The sequence below is a fragment of the Haliotis rubra genome, unplaced genomic scaffold (genome assembly GCF_003918875.1).
Source record: "Haliotis rubra isolate DU_JTF1 unplaced genomic scaffold, ASM391887v1 Scf70, whole genome shotgun sequence".
NCBI classification, from domain to species: Eukaryota; Metazoa; Mollusca; class Gastropoda; order Lepetellida; family Haliotidae; genus Haliotis; species Haliotis rubra.
The window spans coordinates 2,204,262-2,220,266 of NW_025767413.1; the positions used below are offsets into that span (position 1 = coordinate 2,204,262).

The 16,005-nt window shown below is 39.6% G+C and overlaps 1 protein-coding gene across 1 annotated transcript in view; it reads left to right on the forward strand.

Annotated features, from left to right (window-relative positions):
- LOC124258754 (vacuolar protein sorting-associated protein 13B-like) overlaps positions 1-15,838 on the forward strand; it is an 84,733-nt gene extending 68,895 nt beyond the window's left edge. Inside the window, 14 exon segments of the mRNA XM_046692836.1 lie at positions 720-895; positions 1,354-1,515; positions 2,134-2,389; positions 3,049-3,222; positions 3,830-4,406; positions 4,916-5,594; positions 5,596-6,152; positions 6,713-6,828; positions 6,830-6,890; positions 7,233-7,403; positions 7,917-8,099; positions 8,284-8,386; positions 8,858-9,107; positions 9,731-15,838. Coding sequence (XP_046548792.1) covers positions 720-895; positions 1,354-1,515; positions 2,134-2,389; positions 3,049-3,222; positions 3,830-4,406; positions 4,916-5,594; positions 5,596-6,152; positions 6,713-6,828; positions 6,830-6,890; positions 7,233-7,403; positions 7,917-8,099; positions 8,284-8,386; positions 8,858-9,107; positions 9,731-9,970 — 3,705 coding nt within the window. The 3' untranslated portion in view covers positions 9,971-15,838.
- The last annotated feature ends 167 nt before the right edge of the window (positions 15,839-16,005 follow it).

Consider the following 16,005-nt stretch of genomic DNA (forward strand, 5'->3'; position numbering starts at 1 on the left):
AACCACAGACTCAGCAATATTCCAGCTATATGGCGGCGGTCTGTAAATAATCGAGTCTGTACCAGACAATCCAGTGATCAACAGCATGAGCATTGATCTGCACAATTGGGAACCAATGACATGTGTCAACCAAGTGAGCGAGCCTGACCACCCGATCCCGTTATTCGCCTCATACGACAAGCATGGGTTACTGAAGGCACATTCTTACCCGGACCTTCACGGGTTAGAACACATTAATGACAAAATGAATCCTAAAGCCCAGCATTAACATATTGCTCTCCAGGCTCAGATCCTGCAGGAGTAAAGTATGGGACATACAGGACATGAATAACTCCAGATCACGAGATACTCTGCCTGATGTTCAGTTTAATTTGATATAGAAAGTAAAGTTCAGGGTGGCAATTTTCTGCAGATTTCCGTGGATTTTATTTCAAATTGTTCAATTGTGAATCGTCTAAATCCATTGAGAAACCCCCATTCGATGACACAATATTAAGTTTTCCGCTGCAAATAGATTTTCCTGTTGCCATCCCTGATAGTTTCATAAATGTTTTGCATGGAATATTTACTCCCTTGCCTACTTTTTGAAAATGAAGTTTTGCCGTTAGTCACAAACATGCTTTTATAATCATGATAACCATTGTGAAAGGGAACGTAAATGTGATTATTTCTGTCATTTGTCAAATATTTTTATATGATGTGCTCCCTCACTGTGTCAGGTGCTGTTGACCCCCCTGTACATCCTGCGCTCCCACCTGCCCCGCCCCCTGTACGTGGACATGGACACGCCCAGACTGAAACAGAAGCAGCAGCTGCAGGTGTCGGGACAGGCCTATGAATATCAGCTGCATTGTGTTGGAGGGGACATCACCCACAACCTGGCCTTCAGACTGGCGTAAGTACCCATGTAGTGTGTGACTGTAGCGTCCTGCTGAGACAGTGGGAGGGGACATCACTCCACAACCTGGCCTTCAGACTGGCGTAAGTACCCACGTAGTGTGTGACTGTTACGGCCTGCTGAGACAGTTGTCCATCTAATAACACAAACATCTACAGAATTTGGTGCAGGTACTTTGGGGTAAATTTGGGCTTGGATATTGGACACTATTAGGCAATGAACCTTTTGGCCAGAACATGCCTGACTGTATTCTGAATCCCAATCACGCAGTTCTAGTTTAAAAACCTCTTATTCTTGCAGTGTCGTTTTCCTTTCAGCATCTTGTTGTCTTGTAGTGTTTCAAATTAGGTATGTAAGTCAAGGAGTCCTTGTCCTGATGTCAAAAGTTAAAGCAAACCCAAGGACCCTATTATTTTCCCAAACTGTCATGTCAGAGACTGTGTGTTGTGTTGCAGTCCGACCCTCCCCAAGTCCAGTCCCCCTCTAGTGCTGTCCACAGGCCTCATTGACCAGGTGGAGCACCACACACCGGGCAGAGTGGACATAGACCAGCTGTGTTACGACCAGCCCACTGACCCCTCTCTCACCTGGCCGTACTGCTTCCCCGACATGGATAGGTATGTATGTCGCATGTGTTGGCATTAGTTGTGGGATTCATGGTCAATGTTTAAAGAGTTTTGTATATGGAGTGGTCATGAATTATTGAATACTGTTAATAGTTTCCTTAAAGACAGGAAATTACAAATTAAACAGGTTCTATTCTAAAACATTTTTTATAGTTCATATATTTTCCTTGCCTATATAAGAGGCTTTCTGAGTATGCAGCAGAGGTACTTTGAAAGCAAACATTTTATAGAATAATTTCTGTAGTTTCCCTAAAGTTCAAACATTAAATTTTCATTATGTAGTGCCACTTATGCTTTCGGTTTTGAATAGTTTCGGTTGTCCATATAACTCAACATTTTGACCTATAAATTTGCAAATACTTTATAAGTAAGACAGGTGATTTGGGGGAAAATGTAATTTCTATAAAGTTTACCTTACTTGCATCAATCAGGGCTTGTTATTATGATTTGACAGCAGTAACTGACCAATAAGAGTTGAGTATTTAGACAAAGTAAAGTCAGTATTACTCCTTTGATACCAGTGTATAAACATTCCTTTCCAGCTGTCAGAGGAAGGATTCTTGCTGAGCCTTTTCTGCGATGAACTCATGTTGTTTTCTGTTGGTACAGTCTAGAGTCATTTGGCAGCTTTCCTCCCACAAAGACGTCCTGCTTGTCTGAGGCTGAGACCGATGTCCAGCAGCCGAGTGTGGACCTGAGTATCCGCCTGTCGGAGTACATGCCGGGCTGCAGCACCCTCCTGGTGGACATCACACCCTGGTGCCTCATCACCAACCTCAGTGGCATCACGCTCGTCCTCCTCAACACCACGGGCAATCTGTCTGACATCCCACACGGCAAGACCTACACACCACCGTCCTTCCAGGTTAGTAATGATCTAGGGATCATTGTACGAAGCATTCTTAGCCTGACATCCTAAAATACTAACTTAAATACTTTAACACAAAACTTATGAGAGTCTTGGACTAATGTTGTTTTGTATTATGATACCCTGGCCTGTACAGCAATAATTGCACATATTTGAGCTAGAAGACAATCTGAAGCTTGCATCCTTTTCATCTGGACCTTGCTAGTTCCTTAATCCTGATTTTAGTCTACATTTTAGAACATAGACATTTGAAACACTTTACTCAGAGAAGCAAATAAACCTGAACACCCTTTAGAAACACCTGTATGACATAAAACATAACATAAAAGGAACATGTGTTCATAAGGAGGCCCTTGTGAATTCTAACAATTACAATGAACGAGAATGTTAAGTGTGTGGACAGATCAATGACTAGTTCCACCAGTGATCACTTTTCTGGTTTTTGGGGGCGGTGGGGTGGCCTAGTAGTTAAAGCATTTGTTCGTCACGCCGAAGACCCAGGTTCAATTCCCCACATGGTACAATGTGTGAAGCCCATTTTTGGTGTCCCCGCCATGATATTGCTGAAATACTGCTAAAAGTGGCGTAAAACTAAACTCACTCACTCATTTCTGGTTAGTCTGTGTCATGTACTTCTGAATTCTGTAATGTTTCAGGACAATGAGTTCCATATTGGCCTGTATCACAAGGGTAAGGTGTTGACCACTCCAGCCATCCCTATATCGGAGGACGAAGTTGCCAACAAGAGGTACAGCCCTGACCTTGGTCGTGTTCTGTTTGTGGATGGCTATGTCCATACGACCATCAGGATCCCTGGAGACAACCCCCAGGTACCACTTTACAGTGAAACACATCGATTGTCTCTGGTCTCCCTCCCTGTCACAGCTCCATATGTTATAGTTAGGATTACACAGATTACCTATCTCAGTAGAGATTCTTGTACTTCTGGGAGTCGAGTCCCATCAAGGATTTGAACCCACACTCTCAGAATCAGGCTCTGTTGGTATGTGAGAAAGTGTGATTCCAAAACTAACGCCTGTTACATAACCACTTTCTAAAAGCATTGTATATTCATGGCTTTCGGGATGGGAGCTGTGCCAATTTACCCTTATCAGAGGGCTACACAAAGTACATAACATATATCACATTTGTCACTCAGTGACATTCAACAAACTCGACCCTACAAATATTGGTAGGTTCTTCAAAATGGTTAAACAATATTATAAGGATTCATGAAATAACATTTGTTGCTAATTTGTATGGATGACAGTCAATTGCCTTCAGTTTCCAGCAATTACATGTCATTTAACTCCATTTTAATTCCTTAAATTATGGACACAATTATTCCACAGTCTCCTATGCATTGCTACGGCTTACAGCTGTAAAGTAACAAATGTAATGTAATGTCAATATACAACTATCAGTTTCCCATTTCAGGCCATGTTCCTAACTGTTGTCTCTGAGATGAAGCAGGACATGAGAATAGTAACAATCAGAGAGAGGTTCACGATCACCAACTTGACGTCTGCTCAGTTTGAGCTGCGTCTGCTGGCTGTGCCACTGGGTCATTCCAAGGTCAACTGGAGGAATAAGAGTTATTCTCAGTCTCCAGAACTCGTTCCATCACACAAACATGTAGAAAAGACCGAAGAAAATGTTTGCTCTCTTTTGACATGGAGTTTGATTCTGCCTGAAAAAGAAGAAATTGAAGACTCAGGGTTTGTTCACTATCTTGCAATAAGAGAAACGGCAGATTCTTCAGAAATGGAAAGTTCAAGATGGTCTCTACCTTTGAGACTTGCTTCAAACAAAGATGGGGCTAGGTTGTGTGTTTCTGTGCCAAATTGCAAACCAGATGAGGCTTGTACGAAACCTTATTGTGTCACTGCCAAAATTCATGATGGAGTTACATACCTTGTTATGGCAAAGGACTGTGGACCAATGTGTGTCATCACCAACAACTGTTCCTTTCCAATCCTCTTTGGTCAGGCTCTGATGAACATTACACTCTCAGGTTTGTTACATCTCAAGATTTGCACATTTGAATGTTGTAGCTTCTCAATTGGATTTAATTTCATATTTCTTTGTCAAATAGCTAGAATGTTACTGAGTTATGCATTAATCAACAGATAAAAGTAAATCAATATTTTTAATGATTTTCCATGCCTGTTTAGATTCAGGAATAGAATATTTCCCCAGTATGCCATATTTACCACAAACCATTGAGGATGAGTGAGTGAGTTTAGTTTAACTCCACTTTTAGCAAAATTCCAGCATTATCACAGTGGCCACACCACAATTAGGCTTTACACAAGGTACCCATGTGGGGAATCGAACCCATGTCTTTGGTGCAGATGCTTTTAACCACGAGGCTACCCCACCACCAAAAACCAATGAGGAAATGTGTGTTAAATTGTGTCATCTGCCAGACATGTTATCTTGGATATGTATTGGATATTTGATAAAATTGATGAATTCATGAACTTTGAATGCTCATCATGGTTATGTTCTTGTCATGTTCAGGAACTGTGGTCCAAGAGGAGGCAGAGCTACTGGATGACCTCCCAACCCTTGACCCTGGCAGCTCCACCCACTACACAATGCCTTATGTTAACAACCAATACCCTGCAGCAGATGCCATCACATATCCCAGAATGCATTTCTGTGCTAACTTGACTCAGGATGACGGTTCTTTCAAACGGAGTAATTGGAGCAATGGAGTGGATGTTATGTCAAACAATGACACTTTCGTCAAACTTCCGGATGTAGCCGACATCAAAGTCCAGTCGAGGAAGATTGCTACAGTAACACACATCACAATCGAACCAATCAGTAAGGCTGAGATATCAGCAAAGGAGATCCGGAGTCGGTTGAAAGGTGCGGAAACAAAAACTAAAGTGGTTGAAGTGACGCCAGAAAGCACTGAAACTGTGTCTTCTGGTGTAGATGTATCAAAGACTGAAAGTAAAGTTGTAAGGACGAAAGACAAATCAGGATCTGTTTATGTTGCTGGTGTGTTCATAGAGCATGTATCCTTTGTAATGATGGATGAGACCACATCGACAGAGACAGTGTCAGAAGTGTTGAGGCTGTGTTGTGACAGTGTCTATGCTGCCCATTTCCCAGTCAGCACATCGGCAGACAGCACTGAGGCCAAGTCCTGCATCTCACTGTCTGTGGGGACAATACAGCTGGACAACCAAGTACGGCCAGGGTCAGTACGACTTCCCGGTGCTCCTGGTCAAGCAGAAAACCGAGGAGATGAACATGCCAGACCTTGAGAAGATGACAGTGACAGAGAAACATGCTGTCCTCCGATTGTCCAGCTTCCTCCATGCTCAGCTTGTTCTGACAGCTGATGATGCTGGTAACACCGTAACGGAATCTGTGGAACTGTCTCTATCGCCCCTCTCTCTGTACATAGATGACACCTTCATTTACAAGCTGCTCAGGGAAGTAGAAGGGTTCATTCCTAATATTTTACACTGTGATAGAAACAAGCCAATCAAGGTGAAACGTTTGCCCAAATGTGTTGAATCAGCTGCTGTGGCTCTGAGTGAACCTGTGAGGGTTCATTATTTGTGTATTCATCCCATCAGTATGTTGTTGAGTGTCCATGCTTCAATGAAGTTATTCCTGGCATCGGATCATACCCCACTGTCGTTTGGGAAGTTTGAGAGGAAAAACTTGTACACTAGTTGTCATCAGTTGACCAGAGCGCTAGCCATGCACTATGCTTCTGGAGCGATCTTCAGAGCAGGTACAGTAGTAACATCATCATGGATTGTGTTAGTTTGTATCCATCATAAATATATAGAAAATAATGTCAAGTTCCATGTCATTCTCATAATGGGCCAATAAAATTGTTTCACTAACAATACTTTGGATTTGTGGCTAAGAGACAGAACCGAGTTGCAGCTTGCTTGACTTGAATTAAGGAGTTAGTGTTTGGCAATTGCTCTGATGAGTTCTAGTTTAGCGCAATTGACAAGGTTCCAGTTCTAATCATTGTCACCGATATTGACTGATTTCTATCCAATATGTTGTTAAGATATTTCCAGATTCAGTAATGACAGATGAGTGTCTTATGGAAAGTTATAATCACAAAAAGGGCCTAATGTCATTTGTCTTTAGCCAAATCAATTCTTTCTAGAAGTCTTTGTTTCTAAACCTTAGTATATTCCTTATTAAGGTGACTTAAAAAGTGATGTTTTGATTGGAACTGCATATCAGCGCAGATGTCCCAGTTATTGCCTGTTTGCATATGTGTGGTGTACTGCATTAAACATGTCTGTAAGTAGCAGTGTTTTGTTGTTTCAGGTATTGTTGTTGGGTCACTTGAGATCCTGGGAAACCCGACCGGACTGGTGCGGAGTATTGGGACAGGAGTAGCGGACATGTTCCGCCTGCCATACACAGGTCTCACACGGGGACCAGGGGGCCTTCATTGGAGGAATCTCGGGAGGAATGTCGTCCCTGTTGAGGAATGTTTCAGCTGGTGGGGAACAAACATTTTCAAAATTTGTTAAAATATTATCCTTATGCTTCTTACAGTAGGGAAGTATGTGTCATGGTTGTAACAAGAACAAAATTGTAATTACGGTAGTTTATGTTCATGTTCCAGTGATTCAATAAAGAGCTGTTCAATAAAATGCTGTATGAGTCAGAACAAATTTTAGATTTTGCCTGAACTTAAAATGTGCACTAAGTATTGTCACTTTCAAAAAATGACTATGGTCACATTGATCTATCCTCCAACAATTTATGTATTGTTACCTGGTACAATGGTAGTCTTTTTTCTAGAGTTCAATCTGTACAGTGATTTTTGTGCCCCTGTCAGGAATGATCACATCAGTGACCAACTCCGCGTCCAGTGTTTCAAGGAACATGGACCGTCTATCTCTTGATGAAGGCCACTTACAGCGGCAGGAAGAGAACAGACGGAATCGTCCTGTTGGTGTGTCAGATGGCCTGAAACAAGGACTTACAGGCTTCGGGATTAGCTTGCTGGGTAAGGATTAGATCACACACATCTGATTGTTATACACAGTTTCTGCCTCATGTAACTGTGTCATGTTTGTGCATGTCTGTGGTCTGTAAGCTTCATTGATCCTCTGACGGAATGATCCTGTCAATTATACGTCTATTTGAGTTTCTTCTGTATGTAAAGCAGTTGAAAATGTATGCAGTGATGCCCTATTGATTTTACCCTGTTCATGCTCTCTTGTTTTACTGTCACAGGGTATTAGGTAGCTGCAGTGATTCTTTGGCTTTTGCTAATTTACGCTGGGCTAAAAAAATGTAGCTTTTCTGTCATGATTGTGGCATGTACTTTTATGCCCAGTTGTCTTATGCCTATTGTCACAACTATAAAATGTTCGATGATGCTTTGTTCTCCTGGTAGGAAGGAATCTTTGGTAGATGCAAATTTTACTAATACTGTTGATATTTTTATACTGTTTTAATGCAGTTGGTTTTGATAGTATAGTTAATCAGTTTTGACAACCTCCCTGATGTGTTGTAGGTGCTGTGGCAGGTCTAGCAGACCAGCCCATCCAGAGCCTCATCAGCCGTTCCCAGAGTGAGCGGCCAACATCAACATCAGCTACAGCAACAGGGCTGGTGGCCGGGATGGGGAAGGGGCTGGTGGGCATCGTCACTAAGCCTATTGGAGGAGCTGCAGAGTTTGTCTCTCAGACTGGACAAGGTATATACTTCCCAACACCATTAGTGGGAATAACTGTCATACAGTGCACCGGTCTATGAATCGATGTTTTCCTCTTTACAGAGATATGTTTTGTTGGTTATTTTGGTCTTTTACACATCTATTCTTAATCTGAGGGAGGTGCGTGTTTGCTGCCCATGGGTAAGGTTCTGTTATGTTCATGCAGGTATCCTCCATGGGACTGGCCTTGGTAATCTGCCTGACAGACGGCTTCCTCCAACACCTCAACCCTGCAGTGAGGCCAAGAATGGAGTGTACAAGTACACACAGTAAGTACTGCTGTCAAAACTGATTCCATTGGCATATGTGGAGGAACTGTCACCTGCAGATGACCTCTAATGTCCATGAGGCTGTGATGGCTAGACGGACTTCAGGTACCTCCATAAACACTTGGAGGCAGAGATGGTAACCATTGTGTGATCATCATCATTAGAATCTAATCTATGAATAGTACTTTTCATTGGTCAATTGATTATTGGTCAATAAAAATGTTAACTTTGGCCTGACTTATTTTGACCAAGATGTCAAAAAGTAGGGTCTGACTCCCTGTCCCCAAACCATCCCTTCTTCCAACTTATATACCCTGTGCTCCCAATGACCAATAAAGCAGTGGTCTTTACCACAAACATTTCAAATATCAGTGCTGTCAGGTCGTCAACCATACATTGTATTCATATTTCTCAGGAGATTTATTTTGTGGATAACAAACACCCTGAAGACCATATTTTGTCCAATTCCAGGAAGATCTTCAGTTCCCTACCAACCACAGATATGCTGCTTGCTGTCGATGGCCTTCACCTTGACCTCACTGGGCTGGAAGTGGAGGTGACCCTGCTGTTAACGCCTGAAATATTGTTTGTTGTGAGCTCAGAGGAAGATGCACAACAGCAGGCATTTGCTGTGGGTGAGCTGGAGATGACGGAGTGCCCTTCTGATGATACACTCATCACCATTGTCTGGAATGACAATTATTACAAGACTACAGTTGAGGTGAGCTGTCCTATGTGTCACTGGTCATCGATGATACTTCTCAGGTTTAGTGGTCAATATGTTCCTGTATCTCCTTTGAATACTTCTAGCCAGTTGGCAGTCTAGTTTATTTACAAGTAATCAAGACATGGAGTTGCCATAGCCATGCTGCAGTATCAGGCAATGGTAGAGATATTTTGGGTACATCTTGCCACAGCCTTGCTGCAGTATCAGGCAATGGTAGAGATATTTCGGGTACATCTTGCCATAGCCTTGCTGCAGTATCAGGCAAAGGTAGAGATATTTTGGGTACATCTTGCCATAGCCTTGCTGCAGTATCAGGCAATGGTAGAGATATTTCGGGTACATCTTGCCATAGCCTTGCTGCAGTATCAGGCAATGGTAGAGATATTTCGGGTACATCTTGCCATAGCCTTGCTGCAGTATCAAGCAATGGTAGAGATATTTTGGGTACATCTTGCCACAGCCTTGCTACAATCTGCTCTTTTACATTACTTCAGTCTCAGGCAATGGTTGGGATCACATATCAAGAACATATGGTCTCATTTGATAAAAATTATACAGTGCTATATTCCCTTTAGTTGAAAAATGCAAAATTCAAATGATTATTTTTTGCACTTCAGTCTGAGGCATCTAACAAGGACAGGGTTGCAGCCTTCATTGATTCAGCACCAACACTTGCTCAGCCAGTCAGTGAGGATGTGTCTGTCTCAGACAGCCAATCAGAATCCATGTCTCCAGGTGGCACCCATATTTTAGTGCCCCAGTATCAGTTCCGCTTTGCACCAAACTATAGGGAGCTCTTCTTCACCATGTTTCAGCAGGCCAAGAACAATATTCAGGGACGGGGGTTCTCAGTGTGAATTGGAGGACAAGAACATTTTCAGGGACTTCGGGTTTCAGTGTGAATTAGATGTCCAAAAACATCTCCGGGGACATCGGGTTTCAGTGTGGATTAGATGTCCAAAAACATCTTCGGGGACATCGGATTTCAGTGTGAATTGGGAGGCCAAGAACGTCTCTGGGGCAAAGGTTTTCAGTGTGAAATAGAGGGCCAAGAACATCATTGGGGCAAGGTATTTACTGTGAATTGGTTGGCCAAAAACATCTTCAGGGGCAAGAGTTTTCAGAGTAAACTGGATGGCCAAGAACATCTCCAGGGGCAAGAGTTTTCGTTGTGAATTGTACGGCAAAGAACATCTTCTTTTTGGATCACTATGTAACCAAAACTTTACAGACTGTCAAAGTACCTGGAATGCGAACAGTTTTGTGGAATGCTGTGGAGCAATTCCTTCTGTTGTGATGTTGTACATAATGATTATAAATCCACAGCGTAAGTGGAAACAGTGGTGATGAGCTGCAATATGTGGTGTTCTGTGATTCAGCTGTGTGTACCGGTAATTGAATAGAAAAAGGAAATTGTCACGTTAGTAATGAATCCACATGTGCAAGCGCAAGATTGTATTTTTAATGTATATAAGATTGAGCCTGGCAGAATATAGACACTGATGGTTCTGTGTGAGTGGTGTATGAACACATATCCTGCCTGTGTACAGGTGTAAATAATGGCAGAGGTCGCTGTGACAGCGCCAGTGCTAAGGTATTAGAATGACAGTATTAGAAGAATACAGTGCATGCATGGTACCAAGACTTCATATTGTACATCACTCACATACACAGGAACGCTGTTAGTCGTACAGTTAAACCATCCACATATTTTGTTGGTAAATGAATTTTGGGTTCAGATAATATGCTTTGTATGTATGTAGAGCTTCCTGACAATCCAGAAAGGGGGGTTTCTGGATTAGCAAGGTGTCTGTTTCTTGTATTGTAAAGATAATATTAATTACCACTCCAGTTCTTCATGGTCAGAGTCAACTAAATATTGACTTTCTCTTTTGTCCAAAGATAGAAATATACCAGTTTGTGATAGAAATATAACATTGTTGATACTGGTTACAATATTAATATCTTTTGATGTTAATGATGATGATGACAATGATGATGATGATGATGGTGATGATGATGAAGAAGTATAAAATAGTGATAATTATGATGGTAATGATGATAGAAGTGAGTTTCATGAACAATTTGTACAAAGTGTGTGAATGTTGTTCAAACAACAGTGTATATGAAGCCAATTGTGAAATACAAGCATTCCATACCATCCATTTCCAACATGCACCATATTTTTCAGTGAAAGGAATGTTATGTTTATCACAACTAACAGTGTGTTTTTTATTTTGCCTGCTGTTGAATGGTTAAGTGTAAGATACACATTTTGAAACATACTTCCTGACAGTTTGTTTGCGTATGTGTTATTTTCAATTTTATGCAATGTGAGTCACAGTGAGGACTGATTTTCAGGCATTACTGTTATTGCTTCTGAATGATTACCATGGTAACACTTGGACGGAGTTTCAGGTAACCCATTATCACACTTGTAAAGGTCATCTGATGAAGACTGAGTGGTCCTCTGCCTGATTGTGTCATAGTGATGAAGGTTAATGCTCATGCTATTGACCACAGGTTTCTCTGGCCCCTTTCAAACTACAAGCTGGCTTGATTCAGCTTGATTCACTCACTCTCACAGGGAAATAAAGAAGACAAAGGGATGCACATTTTGTTTAGTGGCTGCTGCTAAGGTGTTGATGTTTTTATTGCAATCTTAAATGTTTTGTCAATGGTTTACCAAGTTATTTGCTTTCTATGCAATCAAATTTGTTAGTATCTTTTGTAGCTCCATCCTATGTTCAATACACAATCTGTATTTGTGGGTCACACTTGCTGGCACAGTGGCTGTCCTAAGTTTGATGATCCTGTCTTACTGGGGACTGAATCAGCTGTTGACATTTACCTCACAGCTGTCTCACTATAGATGTAGGATAATGTTTTCCTCCAGTTCTGTAGCCCTGTTGTGTCAGGTAACTGATGGAGGTTACTTCAATTGCTGTGGGATGAAGTACATGTATTCCCATTAAGTGATCCGTGGCTGCACTTTTTGGGAATATTTTAATCAGATACAAATGGGAGAAATATGTTTTATAATGACATGTATAAGGGGGACCTTTTTCATGAAACACTTTCTGAATTTGTGCAAGATTATTTTTTCATTTTTCAATTTTCTTACAAGATGAATGGTGAGAATTATATTTTTTTCTTAATTAGTAGTTTTCCTGCTCCTGTCTACAATGTGCTGAAAGTTCTGTGCATTTTCTTAAGAAATGATAAAAGGATTTAGATATTTTTTATCTCTTCACATATGAGAATACAAAGGACATATGTTGTTGTTTTTTACTTTTTTATCATTCATAGTTCACCAAATGTGACAATAGCTTTTCACAAGGGGTCATACATATTCAGTATAATATCTGTCATGATCTTAATGTGGTAAGGATAGATTTTTTAAATTAATATGGTGACATTTCATGTTTAAAGTATCATATGTGACTCATCTTCATCATTGGTTTTAATTTCTTCTCCTTCAAAAGCAATCTCATTAAAATATGATATTTTATTCTGATTTGTTACCATTCTGAAAATCTAATGGCTCCTCCATATAAGGTAGTGCCTGGAGGAGGTTTCTAGATCTCTTCTTGTCTTTATTTGCCAAATTTGATTATAATGAGTAAAATTAACTCAAATTAGTATTCCTAATTGAAGTGTTCAGTTTAACTTTGTTTACAAGATACAGAAGTCAGCATGGCCAAATATATTCATAGAAATGTTGTAAGATATTAGAAACCTAAATGTAGATAGGCTGATTAGAAGTTCACCTGCAATGTCTCATCAGCATGAAGAAAGGTATTATTTCTGAGTAATTAAAATGTGAATTTAATGAGATTGCAAGACTAGTTTTGTGTTAACATAGAGAAAAGATTACCTCTGAAACTTGTTACAATCTTTCTTGGATCCCCAGGTTTGAATATTTTTGCTATTGTTACAGTAGAATTGCTTAGTAGTCACATCAATTATATGCATCATGGCTCATCTGTCTCATACACTTGTGTGTTAAATTCTATAACTGTTTTAGTGAAAATTCCCGCAATTCATCACATCCCATATAGCCTAAGTAATAGTTCTTGGCACTGGGAGCAAGTAAGCCGTTAACACAAGCAAACTTACATTTCATTGTTCTGTCAAAACACTAGAAAATAGGGAATTTCATGAAAATAATGCTTAGAAAATGTTAATAGCTTTTGCTGTTTTGTAATCAGAGGATTTGTTGTTATATAGTATTATTTATTATGATGTAAACAAAATATCCACCCTAGATAATTTAAGTCAGCTTATTGCATGTTCTTTTACTAATGGCTTTATTTAGATGCCTTAGTTTACTCAGAAAAGTTTAATATAATTTAGGTATGATTTTTTGTAACTGATGAACATGATTTTACTGGAGTACACTTCACAAATGGTGTATTTTTAATTTAATTTAAACCTATTTATTTCATAATGACATGGACTGGCAAACAAGCCACAGGTTTATTTAAATGCACTCCAGTACGAGGACATGAGAATATATTGCATGACATATCAAGTATATACAGAGTATATTACTACCAGTTAAGCAATAATATACTCATAGAAACTTTGTGTTCCTGTATTTATTTCCAGAATTTCACTCACAGTGCAATACATACCTTGTGAAGAAACCTGGAAAAGAATAAAGGAACACTTGTACTTTCACATGTTCCCTTATTCGTTTCCATGACTATATGAGCGTTAGATACAAGCAGATAGTAACAGTATAAGATCAGATTGGTCAATTAAATCTCCCAGATTCTAAGACAAATTTTGATTTATAATAATTAATGAATAATTTAAGAAATAAGCAGAGCCTTTAAGAATAATTATGAAACCTATCAGATTACATGTTTACATGCATTGGACTTATAGATCACTTTTGTAATGGCTAGGTTAAGTGTATTGAACAGGTTGAAGTTTGCAAGAAGCATTATTCTAATACCGGTTATTGAAAACAAGTAATCTTTGACCGAAGTTGATCTTCCTATCAGATATAAGTATTGAGTAGGGACATACTTGGTTTTGGATTTAATTGGAATAATTTTTCTTTTTTCACTCATCTGACTATTCTTATGTCAGACACCCAAAACCTGTAAGTGTAAGAACAGGGAAAGGACATGTTGTCCGTGACTGGAACATGTCTGATAAGTTTCAAATCAATATTTCAGAGTTTTCCATTATTTTAAAATTTACATTTGAAGGGCGTATCTCGTCCAATCTGGGACACAAACGAAGCATGAGAAAATCTGTTGCCATTAACACAAAAGACCTAATTCTCAAGTTAATCTTTAACTAAACTCGACAGTGACATTTCCTTCTTGGAGCCACTTTTTTACACTGGGTGGTTTTCATTATTTTGTGCTAACCAATTAGCTTTTGCAGGTCTAAATATAATGAAATTTGATTATCCAAGTGTTTTAGTAGCTCTGGGTACTGATCCACAAAGTGTTTGTATAAAGTTACGACCAGTCGTAATTCTATACCTTATCATAGGCTTACGAATGGCATAGTGTTATGAACATTTTGTTGATCTGGCCCAAGGAAAATGGGGGAAGTTGATTCATTATCTGTGTGTCTCATTGTCATTTTTTCTGTGCTTGGTTGAATATCTAAACAGTATTTTTTGAGTCACCTTATGACCATGTGACTTAATGTTGGACTGTGACCTTCCTCATTATTGCCAGTACAAGAAACCATTCCAAGTTGTATTCTGAAGTAACATTACCCGTAATGGTTGACTGTTAACAGATTAGTGTGTAGAAACTTCCTGAAAATTGAGCAATGGCATTTGAGCAATCCTTAAACTTGGTCAGGTAAACTAATATGATATTTCAATCACTGGATTGTCCTGCCCATCCTTGATTATTTACAGACCACTATCTTATATTGAATGCAGTTTTAAACCAACCAACCAAACTGAATTATTGTTAATATGTTATTAATGAAACGTACATGTCTTGTGAAGGATCAAGACATATATGGTCTAGAATTGCTCTATGTGATAGGTTATTCTTTGCAGCAGGCCAACAAAAACTGCAGAGAAATGGTTTTAACTCACAAATATAAGCCAGGAATGAGTTGTATGACTAGTTCTGGTGGGTCCCAGTGTGACCGCCATGTCTATAAGTACAGTACCCTGTGAGCTGTTTTAGTCAGCAGATATGTGTGAGTTGTGATATAGAGCAACTGTAAACAGTAATTCTTTCAACTCTCTGATACTGTGTGGTTTCTGGGACAGTGGGTGTTTGGCATTTTAGAAAAAGTATTTTCCAGGATGTTTATATTTGCAGTTTTATTTTTGTTTAAGGTGATAGAAACTTTGTGGATGTATGTCTACTCTTGTTGATTGTTACTGGTAAATAATTCCATATAATGCCCAGGAATGTTAAAGTTGGTGAAATGTCAAACAGTATCATATCGAGACAGGTTGTCGAGGGTCAATTGATATATTTTATATACTTCACTATGAAATGGTTTTCGCTTTAATTATTCATTTCAGTTTTGTCAGTGAACCAAGTGTACTATATATCACTGGAAAATGAATGTAAACTTTGGGATATTGCCTGTTAAACAGTTCATTTATCTATTCATGGAATACCATAATTATAATGGGTTTATTTCTTATGGGTCTTGACTTGGTTATTACCTGGATGGGATATGAGACTTGATCGGGCAAATGTTGAATAAACTTTATACAAAGGTGATGGATGTTTTGTTGTTTGTGCCTACTTAACTATAGAAAATAGAAATAATAGTGTGTATACATGGATAGGGGCGGTAGGGTAGCCTAGTGGTTAAAGCGATGGCTCGTCACGCCGAAGACCCGGGTTCGATTCCCTACATGGGCACAATGTGTTAAGCCCATTTCTGG